The 20,151-nt window shown below is 38.9% G+C and overlaps 1 protein-coding gene across 1 annotated transcript in view; it reads left to right on the top strand.

Moving 5' to 3' along the window:
• The window catches only part of LOC132081838 (vasoactive intestinal polypeptide receptor 1-like), a 29,869-nt gene extending 10,069 nt beyond the window's left edge, over positions 1-19,800 (top strand). Inside the window, exons 2-13 of the mRNA XM_059485771.1 lie at positions 1,323-1,403; positions 4,698-4,805; positions 5,552-5,661; positions 7,895-7,992; positions 10,280-10,412; positions 10,837-10,990; positions 13,118-13,178; positions 13,995-14,064; positions 14,588-14,679; positions 15,338-15,467; positions 16,772-16,813; positions 19,612-19,800. Coding sequence (XP_059341754.1) covers positions 1,323-1,403; positions 4,698-4,805; positions 5,552-5,661; positions 7,895-7,992; positions 10,280-10,412; positions 10,837-10,990; positions 13,118-13,178; positions 13,995-14,064; positions 14,588-14,679; positions 15,338-15,467; positions 16,772-16,813; positions 19,612-19,800 — 1,268 coding nt within the window. The remainder of the gene's footprint in view (positions 1-1,322; positions 1,404-4,697; positions 4,806-5,551; positions 5,662-7,894; positions 7,993-10,279; positions 10,413-10,836; positions 10,991-13,117; positions 13,179-13,994; positions 14,065-14,587; positions 14,680-15,337; positions 15,468-16,771; positions 16,814-19,611) is intronic.
• Positions 19,801-20,151: the final 351 nt, after the last annotated feature.

Below are 20,151 nucleotides of genomic sequence, written 5' to 3' on the forward strand. Positions count from 1 at the left end.
ATTTCAAAGAATGCATTTGAGATGTCAAATAATGCATTTGAGACTTCTGCACAGGACTGATGTAGAGTCTACACTTAATGCAGAGTCTACACAAGAGGGCTGAGATATTTTCTAACACCCCAACCAGCACCAACCATTTCTGGACTGTGAGTTACCTCTGAGGGATGTTTCACGTCCTTGAGATGTCACTGGGGGACTGAGACATCCTTGAAATTCCCAAGGACTGCTAAAGATGAGATAAATCAAGCGTGGACACTGGCATGTAGTTGCTTTCTCAGAATTTCTTTGCAGAGGAAGCTGTTTTGGGGTTGTGTAGGTTATTAAGAACATTTCATTAAGAACATTAATGATAATGTTATTAAGAACATTAAGAACATTTCACAATGACGGGAGTGATGACACAGGACTACAGGGGACACAAAACCTTCTGGAGGGGGAGATGGAGGTCAAGCAAAATACATGGCAATAAATGGGACTAAATATCTGTAACTAAGAGGATGAATTTAAACCCTATTCAACAACTGCTGTCTAGAAATCTATTTAGCTGCTTAAATGTCCCCTTACCTGTGAAAGAAAAAAATTCCTTAAGATTCCCAATGAAGTAATTATTTTTTTCTCATTTTTTCATCTGTTAAAATGGAAGCAGCTTTTCGATCTAAGGTGTGTGCAATATCCTCGGATAACGCATGCATAGAATTTTTCAATCATTCAGATTAAATTACGGCCAAGACTAGCATTCTTTAAATAATTATTTAATGTTACTTGGTTTATGGAGAGGAAATATTTCTGTGGTCAGGCTGTATTTAAGTTTGAGGAACTTGATGTGAATAATCCCACAGCTGGTGGACTCATCCAGTTTTGGCCAGTTGGTGAAATATATGAATATCCAAAAATGGTGAACATTTAAGTTTTGTGGAAAACATAACTGCAAAGGAAGGGGGATAAAAATATCCTGTATGTGTTCTATTTGTAAAAAAAAGAAACCCAACTTCAGCTGGAGTTTTCACATTCATAGACCTCAAGACAGAAACCATGAGGTACAAACTGGCATTTCTCATTCTGATAATCACAGAAGTTCTTCCTTTTTTTTTATTGTGTATTTTTTTTCATTTTGTTTTTGGTTGGTTGGTTTTTTTTGTGGGTTTTTTTTTTTTTTGTATTTGTGGGGGGTTTTGTCTCTTTTTGTTTTTCGTTTTTTGGGGGTTTTTTTTGTGGTTTTCTTTGTTTTTATTTGGTTGGTTTTTTGCCTTTTTTTTTTTTTTTTTTTTTTTTTTTTTTCTTTTTTTGTCTTTCTCTTGCTAAGGTTACTGGAATCCACCCAGAATGCAAAATATTCCAGCAAGTGGTCAAAGAGGAGGCTCTGTGCTCGGAACACAACGAATCTGCCTCACCTGATCTTAAAGGTAAAGGTCCTGACGGGCACCCCCTGGCTTGGAATGTCTCACTTTACTGAAGTGTTTTTTATTTACATCCAAAACCCCAAAGAAACTCCCCCAGAAGGTACTGAAGACCCTACTGAAATTGTATTACATTGGGAATCATTCCAATTTGGTGAAAATATTCTTGGGGGGGGGGAAGTTAAAGAAAATTCCAAGTTCTTAAAAATATTACATTTTTACAATTTTAAACATTATTTATTTGCTTGTAAAGATTAATTGTGGTGGTGTTTAGAAGTCTGTCACATGATACAAATTTTTAAAACTAAAATGAACACAAAACAAAGCCTGTAAAATATATTTAGAATGCTGTGTAAGGTATTTCCCTCCTGGAGCTTTGGAAACATGCTCAGAAATAACTCAACATGGAATTTCAGAATGTTCAGATTCTTTCAAAAATTCAGCCATATTTTATTCTGGTCAGCTTTGCTTAGAAAAATTTGAATCCACCTCAGTGAGATTTTTCACTTCCATGAATTTTTAGATGTCTGTTCCTTACAGAAGAATTATGAGACAAAGATACTTCAGGCATTTGGTTAGGACAGAATTATTGGAACAACTTGGAAGTCTGCTTTTAGCACCCTGGTGAAAATCAGGGTCTAACCCCACAATATTTCCTTTGTCTTTCATATTATTCTGCAGAATTTCCAATTATTCGCATGCTTCGTGTTCCTTTTCTAGTTTCTTATTTTATTTTAGCGCTATTTCTCACACACACTTTAATAAAGTCCAAAATGCCTCTTGGACCTTTTGCACTTAGAACACACAGTAATCCACCACAAAAAATTCTGGTATAAATTAGGCATTTTCAAAAATTATTTCTTACCCCAATTACAGGATGTCATTCCAGCATCTTCCTCTTCAACATAAAAATAATGACATGGGTTTAGAATCCTGTTTGTAACAAAAGAAATAAAAATCTCTTAAAGTTCAGTTCAACATTTTAAAAATCTTCCACCTTGTCCTCTCTGAGCTTCTCAAAGCTCCCCTTTCAAACTTTTATTCTCCAGATAAGTAAAGACTAATGAAAAGTCTGTTCTGATATTTACAGCCTTTCTCAACATAGTTTGGTATTTAATATTAGAGCTGGGGAAAATTAGCAAAAAAAAAAAATTGGCCTGTTGGTAAATATGTGAAAGTCCAAAAACTGTGAACATCAGTTAAGTTTAAATTAATTTAATTTATCCCAAGTATTTTATCTGGAGGATAAAGCTGCACTAAAATAGATAAAAGGCCATTTTTTTGAGTTTCAGTTTCAGGAACTTTGAGACAAACAGAGCGATCACAGTTTGTAGAGTCAAACCTCAGCAGTCACAGAGAATCTTTGCTGGAATCAGTCTGTGTGGCAAAGATTTTAATGTAAAGTAGTTCCACATTATTCTTGTACAGAGAAGTGTCCAATGAATGCCACCAGCAGAACCCAAGGTGAAATTCCTCTAATTTTGGAGCTGTAATTTTGGAGATGTGTAAAAAAGATCAAATGAATCAAGTCCTAACTCCACTTTTTTTTTCTTTCCTTCACTGTCTAAAAATTCCTGGATTACTGAACAAGACTTAAATATCTGTGGTGTCAACTCCTACTGTGGTTTTCTTTGTGGAGACTTGGGTGATTTGGACACCGCCAGGCTCTTGAAAACCTTGGATGAAAAATTCCCTCTCCGTCCCTGCACTCAGCAGTTTCTTTGATATAAACTGTAGAAGTCACTGGCAATAAATCATCTCTAAGATTTAAGACATGCAGGTTCTGTTCCTACACAAGGTCGCACAAATAGAATTTTTAACTCCACATTGCCAAATAAAATAGGGTTTTAAACCCAGCCCCTCAAATCTGCCAAGATTTTCTAAGAAAAAAACACTTCAGCTGCTAAGTGTGGGGGCCACTGCATGTCTAAGTGGGGCTGATATTACCTGGCTTCATTAATTTGACAATTAGCAGCTGGGTTTAGGCTGTAATCAGCAGTGAGAGCCAGGTATCTGCAGAGTGTGATTCATCCTGTCCTCGGGAAGAAGGCACCAGTATTTGGGATGAATCAGCTCTGGAAGGTTCTGTCTCTTTCTGTTGTTCACAAAAAGAACATAACTGAAATTAGCTGACTTATTTGAGGCAATTAAAGTTACAGCTAATGAATGAGGGCCTCTGTTTGCCCTGGCAAATTATGTATACCAGGAATTTCATCCTCCTGAGGGTGATGTGAGGATAATGCTGTGGGAGATTCTCAGGACTATCCTTTTGAAAGTCAGTCAGGAACTTTGCTCAGCCACAGGCAAGAATTGCTTCCACATTTCAACTTGACAACTTCAGATTTGCCTCGTCATCCGTCGCAGAGAAGAATCATGGAAGGAAATTACATCTCCCAACCCAACTTTATGTAAACCCTGCTTTATATCCCCCCTTATGACTGCCTAGAGATTCGTTCTGGTTGGAGCCTGATGGTTTTTTTCGTTGTTTCAGGCACATTTACATGCTGGCAGTTTTTCTGTGCTGCCCCCACGCCCGCTTGCCGACAGCTTGAGGTCTCGGTGTGATGCAGCTGTGACAAAGCTGTGATTCACTGGAACTCCTGAAAATCCTTTTTAGGGAGCTCAGAGCCAGTAGCACACCCTGTGTCATCAGCCAGCAGGCTCTGCTTTAGGGAACCTCATGAATTCCACGTTCAAACCCACTCCCAGTGAGGGTCATTTATTATAATGCTGAGATGTTCTAGTTTGGGATGAATTTAATCCCTTTGGAAATCCATCACAAAAATGCCATTGATTGCCTAAGACTGGGACTTCAGCCCTTATTTCCTTTAAGCCAGGTGGAATTGGTAGATGTTTAAACATGAAATAAAGAGGTTAATGATGAGTTTTAATTTCAGTTAGACTCTGTAATGAGGAATTTCAAGGAATGGGAAAGGAGTAATGAGAAATCTCAAGTGCTAATCATTATTCAATACTTTTATTTCGGTGGCTTTTGTTTTGACAACAGAAAAGAGCTCCAATTGATTTGACTTTGGGATTGTGTCTGCTTGAATTTCAGGTACATATCTCTCATGAGGTATGGAGGGGGAAGGTCCAGCTGGAATACCAAGTGTGAGCAAGGATGCATCCAAGGAGAGCAGGAAAACACTCCCCTCCTTCATTTGCAGAGCTGCACGTCCTGCTGTGGCTCTTCTTGCATGTGAATGAGTGGGAGAGCCACAGACGGTCTCATTATGGAAGGTCAAATATGTTATGTTCTTTGTGATTTTCTTTATTTAGAGGCACTTTCTTTTTTTACAGGATGCGCCCGAGATTGGGATGGTTTAACCTGCTGGCCCAGAGCCACTTTTGGGGAAGTGGTTAAAATTCCCTGCCCACGATTTTTTGAAGAATTCACCAGTACACACGGCAAGATTTTTTTTCCCTATTCTTCTTCTCCCTATTTGTTTTTAAATTTTATTTTAAATGAATTCTAGTGGTTGATGATTCCCTCATATTTTCCTGATTTACAATGCTCTTATGTCAGTCAACATTCAATAATTATCCAGATACACATCTTGGCTTGGGGTCAATATTGACACTCTTGTGTTTTGTGTTTTGCTCTACTGAATTATTTAATCCCTTTGGTGATGTAAATACAGTGGAAAAGTGCGCCATGCTGCTAAATTTATAAAGGGATATGTCCTAGAATCACTGATTTATAAAACTGTACATTAATTAATATTACAAAGAACATCCTAAGGTCAGCCAGTACAATCTTGCTGTCAGAGCAGGACCAAGATTAAAACTTTTATGGAGCTTCCAGCCTGGAAAAGATGGCTCAGGGCTTTTCCCAAAATCCCAAAATATGTCGTGAATATATAATTTGATTTCCTCTGTGGAAGGAATGAATATGCAGAGTCGATTTCCCATATGAAATGCACAAGTCCCACTGCATCTTGAAATGACTGGGAACATGTCCCTTAATTTTTTTAAAGGATAGATATAGAGAATATTGTCATTCTTACAGCTAATCTCTCTGAACATGACTCAACCTGTAAGTCCCTAACTTAGGAACCAAAGGGGTGATAAGAATTTGTTGCTACTTATCCAAACTTAAAGAACAGCAGCACCAGCACCCAAAATTAATTTTCTGCCGTGTTTTCCCATGGCAGGTTTCCTTCAGAGGAACTGCACACAGGAGGAATATTGGTCAGAGCCATTCCCACCCTACACCATTGCCTGTGGCTTTGATGAAGGTTCCAGTAAAGGACCTGAGGATCAGGTGAGAGTTTCATTTCCTGCTGCTGAACATCTCCTGAGTAACTGAAAATTACCCATTTTCAGTGCTAAACCCAAAAAATTTAGGTATACTTAGGAATTTGTTTAAAAAATTAGGTTTAATATAAAGCAAGTGAGCAGCAGTCAGCACTTTCCTCTTCATCCAAAACTCTCCTCTTGGTTAAACTCAAGCTTAGTTCACTGTCCAAACTAAGATTTGGTTCCCTGACAGAGGTGATGTAAATCCTCATCATGCACACATCTCCCAGGGGAACCCTACCCACCTGTCCTCAGGTCCTCAGGTTTTTTTTGGTTTTTTTTTTTTTTTTTTTTGTTTTTTTTTTTTTTTTTTTTCAGGGAAAATTCCTTTGTATCCCTCCTATTTGTATTTTTTTTTCCAGATTTTCTTTGAGTCATAGAAAAAATATTTCTTAACTTTATAGCCTGGTGGTCAACACATACCCTTAGGAGGGAACTCTTGGATGCCACTGATTATTTCCCCACTTTATCTCAGGTATTCAGTGGAGCAGGAAGGGAATATTTTTCCTCTCTGAAAATCATCATTCATGCTCAATTAAGCTTCAGAATTTCTTTCACATCCACATCTTGATATGATTTAAATTTCCACATTCCTCCTCATCCTGCTGGAGTTCATATCTGGAGCTCAATGGCCTTCTATAAATAAGAATATTTGTGCTTTGCACTTTGGGGAAAGAGAAATGTTTTAAACCTTAAATAAATGCTTAGAAAATTTAAATAAAAGCCTTATAGAAAGATGCTGAAAATAATCTGAACAGTTCAGAGGGATGTAAATTCATAAAAGGAGGTGTATTCTGGAGCACACATCTCCAGCCCCCATGGAGTTCTCCCCCAGGGCCAAACTCACTCTCCAGGTGTCTTCTTCAAGCAGTCCCTGGATTATGCTAAACCAGGCATAATTTCTGGCTGGTCTAGCCTAAAATCAAGCAAGGAGCTATATTTATATTTCACAGTGATAGCAGATTTCTGCACAGGGCTGCTGTCTGTTCTCTGGCTGTGTTTAGTTTATTATTCCAGTCAAATCCGCAATGTTTGACTACAAAAGGAAGATAAAATCAGCAATCTCTGCTGCACTGCACACATAGGGAAGTGAGTAAAAATCTCAATTGTGTCCTAATAGAACCACTTGCTCTGTATTTTGTATGTGCAGTGAGCACTTATGATGTCTTTTGTACTAAATGTTGTTTCTTAATCCATCCTACAAAACCAGATAAAATAATTGAAACACTTTATTATTAAATTAAATAACCTCTTTTCTAATGTTCATCTGTGTTTTGAAAGAGCTGTATAAAAGATCAGGACTATTGCAGAAACACCAGGATGATTCATATCATGTCAGGGTCACAAGATCTCTTTATGGATCTATTTAAAATTTTTAATTTGTTGTCTCAACCTAGAATTGCAGCCTTTTGTATAAACAGATTTGGGATCAGTTAGAGAACAAAGTCTCCACTGGGTTTATAAGGAGGAAATTGGCCTGGGTTCAGAGAATTTAGTGTCTTGGGATTTTAAATAATTAGGTGATCTTGTAATGAATCAGAATAAAATTTGCATAGCTAAAGCCAAGTAAACAAGCCTTATTTTTTTTTAGAACATAGGATTAGGATTTTTTAGGATATTGGTCTTAATTGAAAACAAGGGAATTATAAAAAAAATTTACAATACACAACGAGGAAGAATTGTCCAGAGAATTAAGGACTGTGAGGTGATTTCCTTGGCTTTTAATTACCTTCACAACCTGATGTAACTCTTTATCAATGTTCCAGCTTCCTCACCAGAAAATTGAGAGTTTTATTTCTCTTTCAGCTATAGCTGTTTATGAAAATCAATACTTATTGAATTTGGCCCAGGTCTAGAGTAACTGCTTCACAAATCTCCCACCAGAACGTTTCAGAGCTCCAGAGATTTTATGTACTGACGTGGGAAAAGGTATTTACATATCACAGTTAATATTTTCCTGTAGAAAATGCTCAGAGGGGTCAGATGAACCTGTGGAGTGTGAAACTTCTCTCCTGTGTAGGGTTAAGTAGACTCAAAGGAAAACTTTTATTAGTGGTGGAAAATCCTGAAACAGATTCTGAGCATGAAAAACAGAGACTGTGGGACTGAGTGAGGGAAATGTGTGCCAGTGGAATGAGCACCCCAGGATGCATCCAGCACCACCACCTGCATTGGGCTGTGTCTTTTTTCCCCCACAGAAATCCTATTATTCTGCATTTTGGTGCGTCTACACCGCTGGCTATGCAGCATCCGTGACGTCGCTCATTACAGCTCTAATTGTCTTTGCTGCCTTCAGGTAAATATAAATGGGCTTTTTCTCAGCAGGCCTTAAAACAATTTCTCTCAGATCCTGTGTGCTTTTGTTTTGTGGGATTTTTTAATGGTTGTTTTCTAATCATTCTAAGAAATAACTCCTTTGATGGTGGTGGGTCCTTCTCTACTCGTGCTGCAATTTTTTAAATGTTAAAACAAGCAAGCTGGGCAGTCTCTGTTAATCTCCTTAATGACACCCTACAGTGGAAATGCTCTAATTTTAGATCAATTTTAACATTTTTTTGATCATTCCTACAGTGCATGGCAGGACAGACTCTGCAGAAACATTATCTCATGCCCTGTAAACAGAGTTTCCTATATTGTCCATTCCCTCTGTGAAAGGCCATTGCTTCCATAACTGAGAGCTATAAAAAAGAGATTTAATTAAATTTCAATGCCTCATTTGATGATGTTGGTTATTAGGAAGTGGATCTGGGGTTTGGCTGAGGCAGAGCACAGAGAATGTCCCTGACTGGAGTGGGTTGGCAATCTCAAAGGTTGTGGCCTGTGCTGGTGTTCACTGGGGTTTTCAGGTGAGGGAAGAGACAAGAATGTTGACTCCATGTTCAGAAGGCTTGATTTATTATTTTATGATCTATATTACATTAAAACTGTACTAAAAAGAATAGAAGGAAAGGTTTCATCTCAGAAGGCTAGCTATGAATAGAATAGAAAGGAATGTATAACAAAGGTTTGTGTCTCGGACAGAGAGTCCAAGCTAACTGGGCTGGGATTGGCCATTAATTATAAACATCCAAGATGGGTCAATCCCAGATGTTGCATTCCACAGCGGCAGATAATCATTGTTTACATTTTGTTCCTGAGGCCTGTCATCTTCTCAGAAGGAAAAATCCTGAAGAAGGGTTTTTAATGAAAAGATGTCTGCGACAGTGGCCCTTACAGAGGGACCCAGGAGCACGAGGCTGATGTGCCCAAACCTTGAAGAAGATTCCTTCAGCTCAAGGCAAAATGTGCACAGGGCAGTCTAGGGAAAGGGAATCAGAGGAATATTGGGCTGGAAAAGACATTTAAGATCAAGTCCAGCCATTAACCAGCACTGCTGAGTCCATCACTAACCCAGGACCCCAAGCACCACAGCTACCTGTGTTTTAAATTCCCACAGAGCTGGGGACTCAACTGATGCCTAAAGAGGCTGATCTGGAACAGAGGCTGGACAGAGTTAAAGGAATAAAGTAGGGATTTATTAAAAGCCTCAATGGATACACCTTGGGCAGTACAAGAACCTGGCCAAGGCTGGAACCAAGATGGAACCTGGGTCATGAGTTTTCAACTTTTATAAGTTTTGGTCCATTTCCATATTGGGGTTAATTGCCCAATTACAGCTCCAGGTTATGCAGTCCCACCCTCCCAGTTTGCTCTCCTCAATTTGCCGTTTGTACTTTTTGTGCCTGAAGCTGCAATGGTGTCCTTGGTTCTGGGGCTGGAAAAGGAGTGTTTTGTGTGACTGAACTGTGAGGAGAACTTGCTAAACTCTATATGAAGTTCAGAGTTATACACCAGTGCAGTACAGAATCTGGAAAATATGAAAGCTAAAACTTAAGGCATCACAACCCCTTCCCTGGGCAGCCTGCATCAGTATTGACAACCCTTTCCACAAAGACATTCTCCCTAATATCCAATGTCAATTTGGGTGACTGCCACAACCTGGGACCTTCTCCTCTTGTCCTGTCCTTGTTACCTGGGGGAAGAGCCCAGCTCGTTCTGGCTGTCCCCTCCTGTCAGGAGCTGTGCAGAGCCACAGGGTCCCTCCTGAGCCTCCTTTTCTCCAGGCTGAGCCCCTTTCCCAACTCCCTCAGCTGCTTCTCATCAGGTTAATGCAGTTTAGGGCAAATTTTATTCAGTTTTATGCTCTGCAGCCATCCCATACTATGTGCCTGACACCAATTCAATCCTTTCGTTGACCCAAAAGGGGCTGAAAAGCCTGATTCAAGCTTGTTTAACAAAAATGTTATTTAAAATAATTAAGAGGTATTATTATACCCAGCCTAACACTCCCACAGTTACTCTCTGCTTCTGGTATCTCCTTTAAATGTGTGGTGATCCAAGGACAATTAACCTGGAATTTTTATTAGCTGAAGAAGGTAACAGCATCTCTGCTCCCTCGTGTCTCTCTGTCTGCCTCTCAAATAGTGACAGATCATTTATTGCTTGGCAAGATTCCTGCAGTCTCATGTGCTCTGTTTGACTTTTGATGAGACCCTGAGAAACGTCTATCAAAAAACAATTTTTATTTTCTCTTTCCATGCCAGAAAATTCCACTGCACACGGAATTACATCCACATGCACCTGTTTGTCTCCTTTATCTTGAGAGCAGTTGCTGTTTTCACCAAGGATGCTGTTTTGTTTGCAGATGAAACTATGGACCACTGCCTCATGTCCACGGTACTGAACCTCCCCTCTCTCTCACCCTTGGCTGAACATTTAATTCTTCACCTGAAGGCAACAGGGAGATATTTTCATCCTATTTCTCCTATTGCTAAAGCTGAAATCTTTAAGCAAACAATTTTATACAAACCCAAAGACCAAGAGCTAAGGCTGCACTCAGCTTTGACATTTAGGTCTGTTGACTCTAATCAAGCTCTAACAATTTCTACCAGTAAAGAATTTAATCTGTGAGATAAAAACTCACAATATTTCCCTTTCAAAAATCTAAAATAAAGTTAATTTAAATTATGAAGTCCTAAACATAGAGAAATTTTGTTGTTTCTTCATTCTTGTGTGGCAACTTTGAATTTTGCCTGTGTTTCTATAGAAACCAGCCATAACAAGAGTAGACCTAAAAGTTTTTTTCCCTCTCCACTTCCAGGTTGCTTGTAAGGCTGCTGTGGCCTTCTTCCAGTTCAGTATTTTAGCCAATTTCTTCTGGCTTCTCATCGAAGGGATCTACCTGCAAACCCTGCTGCTGCTCACCTTTGTTTCCAACAAGAAGTTTGTGTGGTGGTTCATATTTACTGGCTGGGGTTAGTACTCCCTTTCCTCTCCTCAGTGTTTCTGGTTGCTTGCAGAACTGGATAAAATCTGTGTTTTCAGGTGAAATGAGCCTGTCAAAGGTGACACTTCACAGAGGGAAGTTGCCCTTTCATCCAGTGCTGTTACATTAAAGTCACGTCATTGTATTCCCTTTTACATCTCAGTTATTCCCTTCCAAAGTCACATCATTGTATTCCCTTTTCAGTTATTTGCACCATGGTGGTGAATAATCCAGTCCTCAAGAGGATGAGTGATATGGCTGGATAAAATCCTAGAAATATCTCGAATTCTTCCACTGACTAAAGAAGTTTGGGTGACTAAGTTGCCTTTTGTTTTTAGCAAGCAGAATTTGACAGATTAATCTTAAATCCTGTGAGTCCAGGCTTAGGAATCAAACAACTCTGTTTTTCTTATAATTTCAGAGATCTCTTGACTTAAAGGAATCTTTTGAGATGATACAGCAATTGAAGTTATCTCTGGTACTCAGAATAGGAATGTGAAATAAATAGGATTTTTTTCACTGCTCAGAATTGTTGATTGTGACTCTCAGATATTCCCATGACTCACCTTGGCTGGTCTAAAATGCAGGCACCCAAACTGAGTAGTTACAATGACAGTTTTTTGACTTAGAAGTGAAATCCAAATTATCCTGAATAAATATCAATTTATCCTTCACCTTTAGATTTTTAGACTTTATTTAATGTAATTAAATTTTTTTTGGAGCTATTCCAAATAGGGTTGTCTGAAAGTAGACTCTCAGCCCTTGATTAATCCTGGCCAACTTGAGATAAGAAAGCAAACAACTCAATTAATAATGTGGTAATCCTCATCTCCTTCTGCAATCAGTGGAAGGTGGGAGAAACCTCAGGGATAACTCTCATCTCAGGCGATGTGGAGGGAAATGTTTATTTTCATTAATTAAAAAGCCAGCTTGAATTTAACAAGGTCCCAGCTTAAAAGAGTTGAGCAAAGGGCAAAAGTTTGGAAGGACAAATTCTGAGCCCTTCCCACATGCCTCAAATGATACTTAGAAAGAAATTCCCTATATTTCTATAGAATAATCAGTGAAAATGTCACCTGTTTCACACTAGAGTCCCTTTTGTGGCAGCTTTGAAAGTCACTTGGTCTATGAAAATTCAATTCCACAGGAGGAGAGAAAAAGCAATTTCTGCTTTATAGGCCTTAAAAAACCCCAGTCAAAAATGTAGGACAGAAGGGTAATCAGTGATAAAGCAAGGCTAGAAATCATGGATTCAGTTAAGTTTTCATGGAATTCTTATCAACTGATAGGTCTGGGGTGATTAGAATCTTTAGGAAAAAATTATGAACTCTTCCAGCTGCTGTACAAAGGGTGTTTGTTGGCCACAATCCACAAGATAAAAGAACCCCAGCTAAATAAATGCTTACTCCAGCTTCGTAAGTGCTTGTAATTTCTATCCCAACCTCCAAGTAATTCTTTACATTTATTTCTGAAAAGAAAGTTACACAACATCCCCTCTTCTCCTTTGTTATGATTTCATTTTCCTGCCCTTTTATTCCTTTCTTTTTTTTTCCCTTTCCCTGAACTGCAAATTAAATTCTTCCATGAAGTTATTGAAAATTGTCTGGCCCATAAATTGACCTTTAATCCAACCTGCTGCACTGTGAACCTGTGGTGGTGTTTGCAGGGGTCCCAGGATGAGGGAAGAGAAATCTTGACTCCATGTTTCAGAAGGCCGATTTATTATTTTATGATATATATTATATTAAAAGAAAATTATATACTAAAACTATACTAAAAGAATAGAAGAAAGGGTTTCATCAGAAGGCTAGCAAAGAAAGGAAAAGAATGATAATAAAATTTTGTGACTGACCAGAGTCCCGACACAGCTGGGCTGTGATTGGTCATCAGGTAGAAACAATTGACATGGACCAATCCCAGATGCACCTGTTGTATTCCACAGCAGCAGATAATCAATGTTTACATTTCATTTCTGAGGCCTCTCAGCTTCTCAAGAGAAAAAATCATAAGGAAAGGATTTTTCAGAAAATATGTCTGTGACATGAACCTATTGGAATAAGGATTCCATGGGACAGGATTTTCAAACCAATTCTTGTGTTCTTATTGATTTACTCAGGAGCTCCCACTGCTGTGATGTTTGCTTGGGTCCTCACACGAATCCATCAACAGAACACTGGGTAAGTCAGAGCTGGGATAAGGAACACAAAAAATCCTATTTTTACAGTGTTCTGTTTTTCTGAGGGGGAAAAAAGATGTCTACAGAAAAAGGTAAGGGGAAAAAAACTTTCACGATTCAAAATTGTACCTTTAATTTTTACAGTTTGTACATAAGTGAGAAAATAATTTAAGTCTTGTGATTTTTATGTCTATATGTGGGGTAAGAAAACCTGAGAATATCATATTAACTATTGAAATTTCATTTAAGTTCCCTATTTCCAGTCCTTGAAATAATTGTATTTCAAGAAAATTGCTGTTTCTGTATGAATTCAGCCATAAATAACTAACCCTAATTTCCTCAAACGAGAACTTCCCAAACAATCAACATTGTCTTCAGTAATTTCTTCTTTTGTTTCTATTAAATTATTTTATTTTATTTTCATCTGTATCTTTTAACATGAGCCCCAGATAGAAATATTGTTGCTGTAAGCTACCCTGAAGGCTTTCAGATCATTGCACATCAGCTGAAAAAGATTCTATTTTATACCCCCCTGCTCAGAACTCAGGAGAGTTGAATAAGAAGTTGACTTGGTAAGAAGAGCAGGAAAGAAGCTTAAAAATGCAAATGTGTTTTTTTACTTAGCTTTGGTTCTTCAATCTGTGATTTTTGCTGATTGGATTTTCTTTAGATTAGACCACAGAGAAACCAAGGACATTTAGACAGCGATATAAACTTAGTGTCCACCACTTTCCTTTCCTGTGGCAGAAGTGCTTTTGTGTGTTATGGGAAGCTCCCATGGGACAGATGAAAAACCTGATTTTGTTTGTTGTTCCAGATGTTGGGATGATGATGAAAATGGAGTGGTGTTATGGATCATCAAAGGCCCCATCTTGCTGACTGTATTAGTAAGGTTTTTTATTTTCCCTTGAGTTTCTGCATGTAGGTAATTTTATCTAGTATGCTTCTAAAATGAGTTGTTTTGTTAGTAACTTAAGACAAAAAAATCTCCCTTATCCACAAATTTTTACCACCTGAATTTAGGGAGGGAGCAATCTGGTTTTTAGGTCTGTATCTGGTATAATCCCTGTCATAAACAATGACGAGAACAGGGGCGGCTTTTTTAGACCATTTAAAATCTAAATTTAAAATTCTGACCAGAAGTACAAGGCATTATTATCAGACATAAAATGATATTAAGATGTGTTGGTCTACAGTAATTCAACATAACTTTCACCATATTTTTTGGGCAATGATATTTTGGTGGGAAATATAATTATTATTTGTAAAGCTATCGATCTGAGCTGAGAAGGGATGAGCGCTGGTTTATAGCACTGCAGCTCCTAAAAGTGGGGATTTTTAGTTATTTGTATCAACTGAAGGCATGTCCTGGTTTGCAGTAAATTCACAGATTTTGTCTTGTCTTTACAGATTAACTTTATTATATTCATTAATGTGATCAGGATTCTAGTCCATAAACTGAAATCCCAGGAGGGAGGAGGGAGCCATTCAAGCCACTTTGTGTGAGTATTTCTGTGTCTTAGGACTGACCTGTTCTAACTGCTGCAAGAAATTTTTTATGGATAGGAGAACAGAGTGTTCTACTCCTCTTCTAATAGAAAAAGAAAAAATGCCAATGTGAACTTCCTTTTTCATCCCAAATATCACATGTCGTTTTTATTTCAGGGCAAGAAGCGTGGCGTGCATATGTCAGGGACAAAGAGAAAAGTAAAATAATAAAGTATAAAACTTCAAAAGCATGAAAGTGTAAACACCAAATGTCAGGTGATTAATCCATCTCATTCCTTGTCCTTTCCACACAGAGAAAGATGCAGTAACAGGATAAAATTCTTCACAGTAACAGGATCAATTAAATAGAGAAAAAAGAAAATAAAATAGATATAAACAAATAAAATATAATAGATATAAATAAATAGAGAAAGATGCAGTTACAGGACTAAGCCTGGTCCTGGCTGTTTACAAACCCCTCACAACCATTGGGGATCCCATCAGTGCAGTCACAAGACCTTTCCATAACTTCTCCAAATTTCTTCATCCAAATGAACGCTGCTGCCTCCATTTGGAGCTGCTCTCTGAATTTTAAAATATTCCTACATACAATTGCTGTCGCTCATTCCCTGTTTCTAACAGTGCACTGTTCTTTAATTCTTGCTTTCCCAGGAGACTTGCAAAGTCCACGTTGCTGTTGATCCCCCTCTTTGGGGTGCACTACATTGTGTTTGCATTTTTCCCTGAGAGCACTGGGCTGGAGGCTCGGCTTTACATTGAGCTGGGCCTGGGCTCATTTCAGGTAAGATGGGCAAAAATTGAGCAGCCCTGAGATGTTGGGGCTGTACCACCCTGTGGTGGTGTTTGAGGGTCCCCAGGATGAGGGAAGAGATGAGAGTCTTGACTCCATGTTTCAGAAGGCTGATTTATTATTTTATGATGTATATTATATTAAAAGAAAATTATATACTAAAACTATACTAAAGAAAGAGAGAGGAGACATCAAAAAGCTAGAAAGGAATGAACAATAAAATCTTGTGACTGACCAGAGTTCTGACACAGCTGGACTGGGATTGGTCATTAAGTAAAAACAATTCACATGCTGGGTAAACAGTTCTCCAAATCACATTCCAGAGGAGCAAAACATGGAGAAGCTGAGGTTTCTCAACTTGCCAGGAGAAGAAATCCTGGCAAAAGGATTTTTCATAAATATGTGAGTGACACCACCCCACTTCAGGCTGGTTATTAGAGCAGGATTTATTAATGCATCCAAATTCAATGCACACATCCCATCTCGCTCCTTCACGAGCTCTTCTGTTGTTTGCTCCCTTATTATTCGAAATCTCTGGGTCAGACTTTGTATGAATAATCACCAAATAAATAAAATATCTATGCTTATTGAATAACAATGACAGAACACTGTGATGACCAGTTTGTGGATTAAGGTGAACTGATTGAAAATGATTTTATATGTAATAATAATAAGAGGGGTGGTGAATAATAAGACATAACCACCTGCTCTGCCCTTACCCTTCAGGAGCAGTGAACCACGTTAATATCTCATTGTTGATTTTGCTGTTCCACTACTCAGAGCATGGATTTGAGAGGGTCAGGGCCTGTGTGGTACATTTTGTACCGAATAGCTGATTTATTTTCCCATCCCCTTTCCCCTGTACCCCACCACAACTTGTCCACATTGACATGTGTTGCAAATGATTCCTCTCCCATGCTTGCCTTATCTGAGGGAGAATTTGTTTGTAGGATACAGTGAACAGCAAGTTTCCCTTTTTTGTCTCTGGACAATAAAGAAATAATATTTATTGTATATAAATAAATAATTTATTGCATATAATATATAAATATATAAATATATAAATATTATTTATTATAATAAATAATAAATATAAAATGTCACAAATCCACTGAAAAATTTAATTCTATTATGAAAACTCAATAAATAGTGTCACACGGCCTGAACTTCAATAGAAAACTGGGAAATCTGCATTCTTTGTTGTCTTACACGCACTGTGAATGAAACTTGATGTCTGTTATTGATTCCAGATTTTAAATCCATGTTTTTTCTCTCCCCTACCCTCCCTGTCCTAGGGTTTTGTTGTTGCTCTCCTGTATTGCTTCTCAAATGCAGAGGTGAGTAACAAGCACATGGGATTATCAAAACCTTTAAAACTCACAGTTCCCTCTCGTTTTTTAATTTCTTTTCCTATTTTCAGAACAGATCTGTCCTTGATCTGCTCCTGAAACCATGACATCCCCATATCTTTTTTTGTCCCTTGGTAGCTTTGTTGACTTTATTTGTGTTCATACAGTTCTGGCAGGAGGACACAAAATAAACTTTGAAGCAATGACCCTTTAAAAAATGGTTGCTGAATTTCCTGTCAGGGCACTTTTCTCCTGATTTATGTTTGATAGCTACCATGATGATAGCTCAATGGAAAACGTGTAGAGCTCCTCACTTTCTCTAGCTTTATTTTCTCCTGGTGACTTTCTTCATTTTCCCCTTCCCTTTCTTTTCCCCTTTTCTCTTTCCTTTCCCCATCTCCCTTTACTTTTTCCCTTTTCCTTTTCCTTTTTTTTCCTTTTCCTTTTCCTTTTCCTTTTCCTTTTCCTTTTCCTTTTCCTTTTCCTTTTCCTTTTCCTTTTCCTTTTCCTTTTCCTTTTCCTTTTCCTTTTCCTTTTCCTTTTCCTCTCCTCTTCCTTTCCCCTTTCCTCTTCCTTTCCCTTTTCCTCTTTCTCCTTTGCCTTTCCTATTTCTCTTTTTCCTTTCCCTTTCCCAGGTCTGCTCATGCAATCAAGACTTTTATTCAAATATTTTCTTTCCTGTTTTTATAACATTGGTAGCGTTTGGCTAAACACCCTACAGTAGAATGTAAAAACCTATCATTTATAAACCTCACTAAATTTGATGGCACTTTGCCCCAAAAGAGCAGAACAAACCAAAACTGATGAGAAAATGTAAAACTGCATCTCATCCTCAGAAAAGTCAATAAATGAGTTGAAAATGACACACTAATGGGGCCTCAGTCTCTGCAGTGGATTAAACTTGGACAATTCTCATAGAACATGGAATTATTAATGTTGGAAAAGCCCTCCAGGCCCCAGTTGTGCCCAATGCCCACCTTGTCCCCAGCCCAGAGCACTCAGTGCCACCTCCAGGTGCCACCTACAGGGATGGGCGCTCCAAACCTCCCTGGGCAGCCCCTGCCTAAGCCTGAGCCCCCTTTCCATGGGGAAATTCCTGCTGAGCCTCCCCTGGAACAACCTGAGGCTGTTCCCTCTCCTCCTGTCCCTGTTCCCTGGGAGAAGCGACCAATTCCCACCTACAACCTCATCTCAGGGAGTTGTGGAGACCAAGAAGGTCCCCCCTGAGCCTCCTTTTCTCCAGGCTGAGCCCCTCAGCTGCTCCTCCTGTACAGGATTTACTCTCCAGTCCCTCCATCCCTTCTCTGGAGACACTCCAGCACCTCACAGGAATGGCTAAAAGGAGGTGCAAGAAACTCTACCTGAGAGTAGCTACCTATGAGTAATTCCTAAACTATGTTTGTTACTTAGGAAAACAATTTATTATGGCCATTCTGAGAGAGTGCCTTCAAGACTTAGCTGTGAATACAGAAAGCTCTACTTCCAACCTGCCTTCTGTATCACAGACTTCTTGCCAGCAGCCTTTTAATTGCTTCAACAGCCTTGTAATAGCTTGCATATTGTACCCCACGACACAGAAATGCAGTAGGTATTAAAAACAGGACAGGCAGAGCCTGATCTCTGGCCCCAGGATGAAGCTGGGTTGGCTTTTGGCTTTTTTCCACATTTCTTAGGGATAACTGCTCCTGGAGCAGCTTGGCCACTCATTACCACTTGGCAGTGCATCTGTTGTGGTTCCTTGCAATCATAAAAACTAATTATTATTTTCTCTCTGTGCGTTTCTTCAGTTTTGAGTGTCTGTGACAGTGTGAGGACTGTGCTGCTGCCAGGGGAGGTGTTATGAGTAAGGATGAAACTGAGGAGTGCTAGAGGGCCTTGAGTTTGCTAAGAATACGAGATTGGTGGAGGAAATGATACAACTGGAATTATATTCTTTCACCACTTACTAGCTATAAATTCACAGTGTTCATCCATTTTCAGTATCTGCACACAACATGCCACAGCAGATCAACTTTTCATGAATGTTCAGTAATTATGCAATGAATACTTCCATCTTCAAAGTTTTTGTTTTCTTATCTTTGAAAATGTTCACAAATTCTTCAGTGAATTTCTATTGCTGTCACAGCCTTTAGTCTCTTTTTCTACTTCAACAGGACCAACATTTGATCCTGAAACCAGACCATTCATATTGCTTTACTTCTGACCACCCTACAGAAAGCAGAGCTTTCTGTATTTTCCTCAAGCAAAACAAAATTGGTTCCAAAAAGCCTTTCACCATGAACACAATCCACTCTCAACATTTTCTGTTCTGAGATCCACTTTGAAACCTTATAACCTGACAATAAATCATATCAAAAATACAGGGTAGAAATTATGATTTTTCAGAAGACATACTGTGGGATTGCACTCAAACAAAACTTTCAAATTACATTTCTGAAGTAGATGACCTTTGATGACCTCTTATTTATTAGATTCTTGGCAGATCCAGAGACCCACCCATGAAATTGTACTCAAGGGTTGTCTGTGTGGTTAACAAGGAAAGTTAAGGCAGAATAGGGGCCTAAATATTGGAAGTGACCTGCCCTGATGGCCAAATGTACCTCTGCATGCCATCCTCTGATTTTTTTGAAATTAAATATGTTTCTTTTCAAAAGGAATAGGGGCAGAGATCAAGTTCTTCAAAAAATGTGTTAAGGCTTAATCCTGGCTTATCTGGGCTAAGTACTCAGGCAGACTTTTGGGCATATCCACTGTTCATTAAGCCTTAATTTTCTCTTTGTTTGTAGGTTCAAACTGAGCTGAAGAAGCAGCTGTGCAGGTGGCAGCACCAGGAGTACCTGACCTTCAGCCACAGGCACGGGGCTCTGTCCAGAGAAACCAGCCCAGTGAACTACGTCACCCAGCTCTCCCTGCTGGACAGGATCAGCCCCAAAAGGGGAACCTCTGTGCTCCAGGATGGTGTCACCACTGTCTGAGGGGCTCCAGCAGCTCCAGTGGCTGGGACTCTGCAATGTTCCACCCATGAGGTGGCCAACTGGGTCCTTTGTGGTCCTTTGTCAGGAGCTCTCACCCCTAATAATGAAGGGATGGGGCTATGTTTGGGCTATGAATGGTTTATTGCTCAGATAAACAACAGTCTCAGAGGCTGTGAGATTTTAGAGGAGCAGGCAGTCAGCCATAGCTCAGAGTAGTGATAATTTCTTTGTTACAAGACAATATAGAATTTTCTAATCCAATAGACAGTTGTTACAAGTTTTATTTTGCTTTTTTGATCTTTACTTACTTGTCCTGAACTGCAGATGCTTTTATCCAATGGCTTCTGTCAC

This window comes from Ammospiza nelsoni, chromosome 1 (genome assembly GCF_027579445.1).
Source record: "Ammospiza nelsoni isolate bAmmNel1 chromosome 1, bAmmNel1.pri, whole genome shotgun sequence".
Classification (NCBI taxonomy): domain Eukaryota; kingdom Metazoa; phylum Chordata; class Aves; order Passeriformes; family Passerellidae; genus Ammospiza; species Ammospiza nelsoni.